The sequence below is a fragment of the Tursiops truncatus genome, chromosome 4 (assembly GCF_011762595.2).
Source record: "Tursiops truncatus isolate mTurTru1 chromosome 4, mTurTru1.mat.Y, whole genome shotgun sequence".
NCBI lineage: Eukaryota > Metazoa > Chordata > Mammalia > Artiodactyla > Delphinidae > Tursiops > Tursiops truncatus.
Window position 1 is genome coordinate 5,541,599 of NC_047037.1, and position 12,255 is coordinate 5,553,853.

The 12,255-nt window shown below is 36.7% G+C and overlaps 1 protein-coding gene across 5 annotated transcripts in view; it reads left to right on the forward strand.

Moving 5' to 3' along the window:
- Positions 1-7,767, forward strand: part of ZNF385D (zinc finger protein 385D) — a 962,333-nt gene extending 954,566 nt beyond the window's left edge. For 2 of the 5 annotated variants that reach the window (XM_073803662.1, XM_019948634.2), the window contains one exon: positions 4,125-7,763. In XM_073803662.1, coding sequence (XP_073659763.1) covers positions 4,125-4,358 — 234 coding nt within the window. In that variant the 3' untranslated portion in view covers positions 4,359-7,763. Of the gene's footprint in view, positions 1-4,124 lie in introns of all 5 variants that reach the window. The other 3 variants (XM_073803661.1, XM_073803659.1, XM_073803660.1) reach the window with 3 other exon arrangements.
- Positions 7,768-12,255: the final 4,488 nt, after the last annotated feature.

The window sequence follows — 12,255 nt, forward strand, 5'->3', positions numbered from 1 at the left end:
TTAAACAAGATGGACTTAATTGATATTTATAGGACATTCCATACAAAAACAACAGAATACACTTTCTTCTCAAGTGCTCATGGAACATTCTTCCGGATAGATCATATTTTGGGTCACAAATCAAGCCTTGGTAAATTTAAGAAAATTGAAATTGTATCAAGTATCTTTTCTGACCACAACGCTGTGAGACTAAATATCAATTACAGGAAAAAGGCTGTAAAAAATAAAACCACATGGAGGCTAAACAATACACTACTTAATAACCAAGAGATCAGTGAAGAAATCAAAGAGGAAATCAAAAAAATCTAGAAACAAATGACAATGAAACACGATGATCCATAACCTATGGGATGCAGCAAAAGCAGTTCCAAGAGGAAAGTTTATAGCAATACAATCCTACCTTAAGAAACAAGAAATATCTCAAATAAACAACCTAACCTTACACCTAAAGCAATTAGAGAAAGAAGAACAAAAAACCCCCCAAAGTTAGCAGAAGGAAAGATATCATAAAAATCAGATCAGACATAAATGAAAAAGAAATGAAGGAAACTGTAGCAAAGGTCAATAAAACTAAAATCTGGTTCTTTGAGAAGATAAACAAAAATGATAAACCATTAGCCAAACTCATCAAGAAAAAAAAGGGAGAAGACTCAAATCAATGGAATTAGAAATGAAAAAAGGAGAAGTAACAATTGACACTGCAGAAATACAAAGGATCAAGAGAGATTACTTCAAGCACCTATATGCCAATAGAATGGACAACCTGGAAGAAACGGACAAATTCGTAGAAATGCACAACCTTCCGAGATTGAACCAGGAGGAAATACAAAATATGAACAGACCAATCACAAGCACTGAAATTGAAACTGTGATTAAAAATCTTCCAAAAAAACAAAAGCCCAGGACCAGATGGCTTCACAGGCGAACTCTATCAAACATTTAGAGAAGAGCTAACACCTATCCTTCTCAAACTCTTCCAAAATATAGCAGACGGAGGAATGCTCCCAAACTCATTCTACGAGGCCACAATCACCCTGATACCAAAACCAGACAAAATGTCACAAAGAAAGAAATTTATAGGCCAGTATCACTGACGAACATAGACGCAAAAATCCTCAACAAAATACTAGCAAACAGAATTCAACAGCACATTAAAAGAATCATACAACATGATCAAGTGGGGTTTATCCCAGGAATGCAAGGATTCTTCAATATATGCAAATCAATCAATGTGATACACCTTATTAACAAATTGAAGGAGAAAAAACATATGATCAGCTCAATAGATGAAGAGAAAATTTTCGACAAAATTCAACACCCATTTATGATTAAAAAAACCTCCAGAAAGTAGGCTTAGAGGGAACTTTCCTCAACATAATAAAGGCCATATATGACAAACCCACAGCCAACATTGTCCTCAATGGTGAAAAACTGAAACCATTTCCACTAAGATCAGGGACAAGACAAGGTTGCCCACTCTCACCACTCTTATTCAACATCGTTTTGGAAGTTTTAGCCACAGAAATCAGTGAAGAAAAAGATATAAAAGGAATCCAAATCGGAAAGGAAGGAGTAAAGCTGTCATTGTGTGCAGATGACATGACACTATACATAGAGAATCCTAAAGATGCTACCAGAAAACTACTAGAGCTAATCAATGAATTTGGTAAAGTAGCAGGATACAAAATTAGTGCACAGAAATCTCTGGCATTCTTATACACTAATGATGAAAAATCGGAAAGTGAAATTAAGAAAACATTCCCATTTACCGTTGCAACAAAAAGAATAAAATATCTAGGAATAAACCTACCTAAGGAGAAAAAAGACCTGTATGCAGAAAATTATAAGACACTGATGAAAGAAATTAAAGATGATACAAAAAGATGGAGAGATATACCATGTCCTTGGATTGGAAGAATCAACATTATGAAAATGACTTTACTACCCAAAGCAATCTACAGATTTAATGCAATCTCTATCAAACTACCACTGGCATTTTTCACAGAACTAGAACAAAAAATTTCACAATTTGCATGGAAAAACAAAAGACCCCGAATAGTGAAAACACTCTTGAGAAAGAAAAACGGAGCTGGAAGAATCAGGCTCCCTGACTTCAGACTATACTACAAAGCTACAGTAATCAAGACAGTATGGTACTGGCACAAAAACAGAAATATAGATCAATGGAACAGGATAGAAAGCCCAGCGATAAACCCATGCACATATGGACACCTTATCTTTGATAAAGGAGACAAGAATACACAGTGGAGAAAGGACAGCCTCTTCAATAAGTGGTGCTGGGAAAACTGGACAGCTACATGTAAAATAATGAAATTAGAACATTCCCTAACACCATACACAAAAATAAACTCAAAATGGATTAAATACCTAAATGTAAGGCCAGACACTATCAAACTCTTAGAGGAAAACGTAGGCAGAACACTCTAGGACATAAATCACAGCAAGGTCCTTTTTGACCCACCTCCTAGAGAAATGGAAATAAAAACAAAAATATACAAATGAAACCTAATGAAACTTAAAAGCTTTTGCACAACAAAGGAAACCATAAACAAAACGAAAAGGCAACCCTCAGAATGGGAGAAAATATTTGCAAATGAAGCAATTTACAAAGGATTATTCTCCAGAATTTACAAGCAGCTCATGCAGCTCAAGATCAAAAAAACAAACACCCCAATCCAAAAATGCAGAGAAGACGTAAATAGACATTTCTCCAAAGAAGATATTCAGATTGCCAACAAACACATGAAAGAATTCTCAACATCATTAATCATTAGAGAAATGCAAATCAAAACTACAATGATGTATCACCTCACACCTTTCAGAATGGCCATCATCAAAAAATCTACAAACAATAAATGCTGGAGAGGGTGTGGAGAAAAGGGAACCCTGTTGCACTGCTGGTGGGAATGTAAATTGATGCAGCCACTATGGAGAACAATATGGAGGTTTCTTAAAAAATTTAAAATAGAACTACCATATGACCCAGCAATCCCACTACTGGACATATTCCCTGAGAAAACCATAATTCAAAAAGAGTCATGTACCACAATGTTCATTGCAGCTCTATTTACAATAGCCAGGACATGGAAGCAGCCTAAGTGTCCATCAACAGGTGAATGGATAAAGAAGATATGGCACATATATACAATGGAATATTACTCAGCCATAAGAAGAAATGAAATTGAATTATTTGTAGTGAGGTGGATGGACCTAGAGTCTGTCATACAGAGTGAAGTAAGTCAGAAAGAGAAAAACAAATACGGTATGCTAACACATACATATGGAATCTAAAAAAAAAGGTCATGAAGGACCTAAGGGCAATACGGGAATAAAGACGCAGATTTACTAGAGAATGGACTTGAGTATAGGGGGGAGGGGGAAGGGTAAGCTGGACAAAGTGAGAGAGTGGCATGGACATATATACACTACCAAACATAAAATAGATAGCTGGTGGGAAGCAGCCACATGGCACAGGGAGATCAGCTCAGTGCTTTGTGACCACCTAGAGGGGTGGGATAGGGAGGGTGGGAGGGAGGGAGACGCAAGAGGGAACAGATATGGGGACCTATGAATATGTATAACTGATTCACTTTGTTATAAAGCAGAAAGTAACACACCATTGTAAAGAAATTATACTCCAATAAAGATGTTAAAAAAATAAAATAAAATAAAGTACTTTCTGGAGGACTTTGTAACATCATAGGTCAAGCCATTTTCCGGGATCTTCCAATTTTCCCAATAGGAAAGATGTTCTACACTTTACATTATTTTTTAAAATTTATTTTATTGAAATACAGTTGATTTACAATGGTGTGTTAATTTCTGCTGTAAAGCAAAGTGATTCAGTTATATATATATATATATTATATATATATATATATATATATATATTCTTTTTCATGTTCTTTTCCATTTTGGTTTATCTCAGGATATTGAATATAGGTTTCCCACTTTGCGTGATTTTTATCATCAGTTCCCAGGTGTGAGTTTATCTTTGTATTTGTTGACTGCTGTATTTTAAAAGCTGCTCACCCTTTTGGATTCTCATTGTAGACTCTAAGACTTTTGTTCATCTACTCTTTCTTTTCCCCCCTACCTTGCAGGTAAAATTAGTATTTTCAAAAGAACCTTCAAAGCCTTTGGCTCCACGAATTCTACCAAACCCTCTGGCAGCTGCAGCGGCTGCTGCGGCTGTGGCAGTGAATTCCCCCTTCAGCCTCCGAACTGCTCCAGCAGCCACACTGTTCCAGACTTCTGCAGTCCCTCCAGCCCTCCTGCGGCCAGCTCCTGGACCCATTCGGACCGCCCACACTCCTGTGCTGTTTGCTCCTTACTGAATTCCAAATGGAAGTAACTGTACTGCAATAATTTTTCAAAAAACACAAAACAAAAAGAGAACTATGCAGTGTTTATTTATAGTTTAAAGTATACCTGAAGAGCCAGGACTTTTGATAGTGAATTGAAAAGATTATTAAAAAAAAAAAAAAAAAAGGAGGGAGGTTTACGGGTGGGAGGGAGGGCTGGTATTTTCTCCAAATTAAAGCATTCCTCTTGAACATTGAGTGTTTTAGAAGTGATCTCCAGCATTGAATTGTAGTGGTATCTAGAACTTCTGAAGCCTTTGTGACTGTGCTTTTGGGCACTTGTTTCCCCCTGCATTGTCTTTCCTGCTTTATGAGACAGCTATACATTGTCTAAGGGCATTAACTGGTTCCAATGTATATATAACAATTTACTCTGTAGATTAAAATAATACAAAAAAAAAAAGAAAAAGAAAAAAACACAAAAAACAAAAGCAACACTGTGAATAGTAGTACCCGTGCTGTTCCTCTTGCTATGACAGCAATTCCTGGGTATTTATCCCAACAAAAGTAGATACAGTAGACGTCTTGTAAAAACAATAGTGCTGTGTCTCAATCTATGCCACTAGGTTTTCAAGAATTGCAAAAGGTAGAACGAACAACTATTTCATGCCTGTAAGCAGTCAAAAACTAAACACCACTGGATGGTGTGGGGGAGGTCCCTGGTTCACATTCTCCCATCCTACCCAGCTTGGAGATGACTTTAAGTTCAGAATAAAAGAACAGGGCTAAGCATAGAGGTGGGAGAGATTAATAAAAATGGTTTCTTACAAAGTACTTTTCCCTCCCCCTGGAACAGTGTTGCTGGAAATAGGAAGTGTTTGTAAAGCACCTATATCTGAAAACAGGTAAACCCGTGCATCATAGGTGTTCAGAAAGAAATCAGTATAACAATTCTGTTTCAAGGATAATGGATGATCCTAACCTAGCATGATAATGCAAAGTAAAGATTTTTCTTAGTGCATATCCAATAAAAACAAAGAATATTGCATCTCTGCAATATCCCCTTTATATCAAACCAGTAGGGTTGTCTCTTCAGCAAAGGTTTCTGCTTTGACTATGATGGTAGACATTAGCTATTGTTGTGGGGGGTTTTGTTGTTTTTTTAGATTTCCTACTGACATGATATAAACAATTAATATATATTTAAATATTAGTAAAACAAAAAAATGAATCTGCATTAATTTCAGACCAAGGATGTAGAGTTAAAAAAATACTGGTAAGATGCATTTGACCATCATTTCTCTAGTGGAGTTGTGAAACACTGACAGCCTTCAATATTCACCATAAGGCTGAAAGGAGTTGATGTTTTACCTTTAAAACAAGATTTTTCAGGGGTATATATAAATATATGTATATTGTGTATATGTTAGAAAGATTAAGAGAATAACTTATAAAAAGAAAATCTATATAAAATAATTATATAACCATCCCGTGTTACATGTTATCATTAAGTTGGTAACAAATGGCATAAAAATAGCTGTGCCTTTAATTTGTGATAAAGGCTATTTGCTTTTTCCCATAGAAAGCTAACATATACCTATCATTATGATGGGGTTCGATGCAGCCAGTCTGTTGCATTAAGAATAATGACACTCAAACTCAGAACAATGAAAACATGTACAAATCCACCCTACCAGATTTAGGTTTAGAGAAAAAAAAATATTTTTGAAAGGTTTTGTAAAGACTATTTAAAAATATAGGGAAAGGCTGCGTATGGCCTTCCTGAAACTGCTCTTATCTAAACTGTAGTAGACTTTTGAGAGGTCTAAAGACTCAAGGTGAAACGATTTGAGAGATGGGTATTTAGTATTTGTCATTTTATATTTAAGAAACACCCATAACGTGCTTGGTGCTCAACGTTAAACATGGTCTTTGGAGTTCTTCTCCACCATCTAGCTAAAGACATTTGTCATATAAATATATCTTTAAAGCAGTTGACTTTATAGAACTTTTGTTAAACAACCAACCAAAAGAAAAAAGGAAGGAAGGAAGGGAGGAAGAAAGGAAGGAAAAGAAAAGAAAAAGTATTCCATCAGTCTTTGGTAAGAGGAATTTCAAACCATACATCTTCTGCCTGAACATGTTTGTTACAATTGAAATTTGTTTTTGAAAGTATCTGGTGATATTGCATCTGCCAGTATCTCTACTTTCTGGTGTTAGTGTTTCCTTTTTCCACCCTCAGACCCTGCTAGTTCAGCCAGGGAGAGAGTTAGCTCATGAATTCTGTTGTTTGGGGCTGTCTATATCCTGTGTGACCAGCTTCTGACCGTTTTGAACTTCAGTTTCCTCTTTCTGCTTTGTCGAATATTTTCATCGTTCACTATGTCAGCCTGAATCCCTATCCAACTACATTTACACCTCTAAAAACCTCTCTTTCTGTTGGAGAACTTAGTGTCAATGGATGAAATCTTACTACAATGTACTTTTGCTGTTCTTCCCCATTTTCACCAAAGTGAAAGAGTCAGTCCACTAGAAGTCAGGGCCGGTGGGATACAAGAGTCCTGGATCACAAGGCGTTACTAACTTTAATGATTTGCTGGGAAACAAACAAATCAGCCATATTTTCTCCATCAGGCATAGGAGAAACCTCAGAAATACCTAAACCCCTTCTGCCTCACTTCACTGTGGAACCATTTTTGTTTAAATGGTCTCTAAAATTGGAGTTGTAATCATCAGTTGTCTTTTACTCACTACCTAATAAAGGATGAAGCCTAACCATGGAACTTATGGTGGATTCTCTGTGAATTGGTTCCCAACATTCCATGTATTTATTAACACCAGATCCATATCTACCATTGTTCAGACTGCTATAAAGCTCTATCCTTTCCCTTAGGGAACTTCTTTTCATGAATAAAGATCAGTAATTCCGATTGATCAGCAGTGGTGCTCTGAACATCCCTGAGGGGGGTCTTACTTTATGGTTATACGTTCCTTCCCATACATCATACCCATGGCAGGGATGGGATAGATAAAGCATCTCCGATTTCATTTGCAACAAATATAAATGCATTGCAAGAGTCAAATGCCTCTGGAAAAAGCATTCTTGCACCTCATCCAGATTACCCAGACAACTGGAAACAGTCTTTGGGAAGGCACCGTATTTCTCTTCCGAGAAAGCAGGTGATTACAAGTGACAAATCGCTCCTCTCACTGCTCCTGAACTTTGAAGAGTGGTTGTTGTGTACACCTAAGCACAGTTGTGTACACAGTTGGCTTTGGGCAATTTATATCATCACTGACTCATCTCAAATGATGCAATCTTCAGGTACCGTTGGGTTTCCGTTCCTCTCTTGCAATAATTCATTGCCGTTATCATCAGAGATATAATTTGGTTTTTAGAAAGGTGCTACATATTTTGCTGCCAAGGAACTATTTAGCCAAGAGAGCATTTATACTCATTTGGAAATTAAAAGAGCAGGAAATCACAACACAAAGGAGTAAAAATGAAAAGGTTTTAAAAAAAGATTATTCAGAGTTTATTGTGGATGTGCTCATGTATGTTTTTAAGGTACAGAACCACCCCACAGTAGAGGTGGGCATTAAATTTCACTTACAATTAATAGCTTAAATTAATATCTTTGTCTCCACACCCATGGAATGTTTCAACTTTCCTGAAGAAATCAGATCGTAAAGCTAAAAAATGACTCTGGTATAGAGACCTCTTCCTTCAAATCTGAATTGATCTATAGAACTAAACTACCTTTCTGTACATTTGCATGGATGACATTGTATTAACATCTCTTTGTACACAGGAAAGCATCTTAAAGTGGTGAGGAAAACAATGAGCCTGAAAGAAATCAGAGCCTATTGTAGACTTTGTCCCTGCCTAGCAGGGTAACATTTAAATAGTCAACGAATGCTTTGTCCTTACTCTCTTCATCAGCAGTGTGGGTGAGAGTGAGTAAAGGCTAAACTGGTTACCTATTTTTGCATTAAAAAAAACACTTTTCTCTCCCTCGAAGAAGTGCTTTCTTGTAGTGAACCATACAGCTACTCAAATATTTGCATTTTCTCAGAAAAGTGTTCTGTATTCTTTTCCTTCCTAAGGATACATCACAAGGTAGTAGGTCATTCATCTGATCAGTCAGATGTAGACCTCACCAACAGTTATCAGAGGAGTTGCTAATTCACATTGGATTTATAACAAAGTCGTTTAGGATATACCACATCTGTTTTCTCAGTCCAAAACGTAATACACTAAGTCCCCTACATATGGACCTGTTGCATTCCGAGAGCACGTTCGTTAGTCCAATTTGTTCATAAGTCCAACAAAGTTAGCCTAGGTACCCAACAAACACAATCGGCTATATAGTACTGTACTGCAATGGGCTTATAATACTTTTCACACAAATAATATAGTGCTTCCGGACATCCTGGGCTTGAAACAAAGATACTGTACTACTGTACTCTATACAGTACTGTACAGTAAAGTACACAAAGGCACAACCACTTGTAGAGGAGGTGCACCCATGACAGTGTACGCCAGACATGTGAACTAACATGATTGAACATACAAACACACGTTCGCATCTTTGAAATTTCATAACTTGAAGATTCATATGTAGGGGGCTTACTGTAAATTCTAAATAAAACCAACCCATATAAAAGCAAGAGAATATTGACTGTGTGAGTGTGAAGGGGGCAACAGGTATTTGAATGTCTCATCCTCGTTCTTTTTGTTGTGTAATCTCCCTTCAATAGAAAGGGACCCCCACCTGAGCCATTACTAATCCAGTCCTGGGTTTGCATGTGTTTTAGCTAATGACCACCTTATTCAGATCACTTCCTCCACAGCCAAAGGATATCGGTTATGCCCTCTCGTTATTGATATAGCAAGAATTTTTTTGGACTTAGTCCTGACAGTGAATATTTTACAAACTGATTGCTGTTTTACAAACTGATTGCTGTTGGTTTTCATTAAGAGAGCAGATTTATTTCTGGAGCATCTTTTCTGGTCTTTCTATGGTATCTTCAATAACGACAACAGTTACTATCAAGAAGTGAAATGGATCATGTGTATGGCAAGTATGGCAAGTCTCCATTGCCTACTTCCTTGTGCTGAGATGGGTATCAGAGCTTCCAGTGAAAGATGGATATGTTGATATATCATCTTCATGTGGCCTACATGGTTGTTACTTCCAGAAATGGACTTATAGCTTACCAGAATTATGAATGGTGACGAAAGACAGGTTCTACACTGGGAAAACCTCCTACCTATGTGCTACTTGATTAGAAGTCCATACGGGTTCCAAAGAGTCACAGAGTTTAAAGAATTCTCTGGTTGTGTCATCAATGCTCAGATGTGAAAGGACCAAGAATTGCCTTGAATCTGGTCATCTTCTGTCACCTCTTCTCAGTGATGGAAAGCCATCCTTCCTAGATGGTTGACTCTAGAAATTGCCAAAATTTGAAGTCAAATCTGATGACTAATATAGATGACCCAGTTGAGAATGGGATCAATAGAGAATGAAGTCATGTTCTCTTCATGACTGACAAGTCAGCTCTAAAAGCAATTCCCAAAGAGTAGAGCTAACATGATTTGTGAGCAAAATTATAACTAAACATAAATACTTGTACAGTGGCCAGGTCATAAGTCACTACATCTATATCTATGTGGATATGGATAGAGATAGAGATACATGTATTTTTGTAAAATATGAGCCTTAATACCTCTTTTACCTGTTACCATTTTTCAAAAAATTTTTTTTTTTTTTTTTAGTGAGTAGGTTGATTTTACTTTTAAGAACAGGAACTCTAATTTCACACTTGGGAATCCTAATCATTTTAGGGCATTGCAGAGGCTGAGAAGCATATATAATATCAAGGTACTATGCTCTCTAGCGAGGCTCTTCTGCTACCACTTTGTATCGTTTCATAAAAGCTACTGATTTTGACTATAGGAGTTGAACCCTCATCAGATCTTCCAATCCAGGTAGTGTGCAAGACATGGTAAAACAAGGCTAAAAAAACTGACAAAGAGATAATCCTTTATTGGAGGCCCAGATTGCATTTTTTTCCCAGCAAACACATTTTTAAAAAAAGTTACTCTGCTGTTTGATTGTCCAAATCTGTGAGGCATGAATCCATTGAGAAATGATGTTATGGAGTTTTAAGCCATGGTGAGAGGGTATGGAATTTTATTAACCACAAATAATAATGTGGGTATCATTGGATATTTTTCAACTCAGTTTAAAATATATTATTGTATAATTTTAGCATCTGACGCTAGGGCTAAAGGAGGTTCATACTGGGTGAAGACCCTCCACCAAATGCTTTGTGTCTCTTGTTGACTGAGCTAATATTATTAGAGCAAGAAAAGAAATAAAGTTCTCAAAGTTCTAGAAAGTTTAGTTTTCATGAAATAGTCAAGAAGAATTTCACGGGATGCCATCTGTTTTTTTAAAGGGATTATGGAAACGTGTGGAAGTGTTTGATATTGGGGAAAAGTCTTGTGGCCAAGGGATCTGGGCACAAGATTGACCATCACAGAACAAAGAGTGGTTTCCAGCTTCAACACAAATTATCTATGAGGAAACTGAGCCAACTCAGTATTTTGATGATTTCCTTCTGGAAAAAATAGGAATAATAATGAAATTACTTTATAGAGATATGCTTCAAAAAAGGCAGTATTTAGTAAAAGCAGGTCATTTGCCTCTTCAAATTGGCCCCAAAATCTAAGCCTAATTCCTCTAAATTTCACTAAAATTGTTTTAAAATGCATCTTATATTTACAGTGTTCATATTCCTACATACTGTTTGAAATGGAACTGATCTGATGCCAAAGCAACATCATATGTAGCTCTATTAGATACTCAATTTTGTCCTGAAAAAAAAAACTTGATGGATTGTTTCAAGAAATATTGCCTTACACACACATGGAGCTATAGGCTAGGAACATTGCTTTCCTTTTCTTTTTTTTAATTTTTATTTTATATTGGAGTATAATCAACTAACAATGCTGTGTTAGTTTCAGGTGTACAGCAAAGTGAATCAGTTATACATATACACGTATCTATTCTTTTCCCATTTAGGTTGTTATATAATATTGAGCAGCTTTCCCTGTGCTGTACAGTAGGTCCTTGGTGGTCATCCAGTTTAAACATATGTCAGTCTCAAACTCCCTTCCCCCATCTCCTCCCCCCCCCCCCCGCCACCCCCCACGGGTTACCGTAAGTTTGTTCTCTAAGTCTTTGAGGGGAACATTGCTTTTCTTGGGAAATTTGTTAGTCCTTTTTTTTTTTTTTTGCAGTACGCGGGCCTCTCATTGTTGTGACCTCTCCCGTTGTGGAGCACAGGCTCCGGATGCGTAGGCTCAGTTGCCATGGCTCACGGGCCCAGCCGCTCCACGGCATGTGGGATCCTCCCGGACCAGGGCACGAACCCGTGTCTCCTGCATCGGCAGGCGGACTCTCAACCACTACTCCACCAGGGAAGCCCATTACTCCTATTTTTTAAAATTTCTTTTATAAGTTTAAATCTTATGTCAGTTCAACTGAAGTTTCCTTATGTAACTGTAGACAAGCATTTCTGCTAGTAATATTTACTGTAATTTTACAATTAATTTTAAATTGTCTCCTTATACTGGTCAATCAAAGGAAAATTTAGTATTAACCAATGTATGATGAGATAGTCAACTCACAAAAATTGGAGATTTGGCTATTTTTATTGTTTTTATTTTTTATTGAAGTATAGTTGATTTACAATATTGTGTTAGTTTCAGGTGTACAACAATGTGATGAATTATACATACATATATATCTATATTTTTTTTTAGATTTTTTTTCCCTTATAGGTTATTACAAAATATTGAGTAGAGTTTCCAGTTCGGCTATTTTTAAATGGTGATTCTTAACAATAGAACTACAAACAG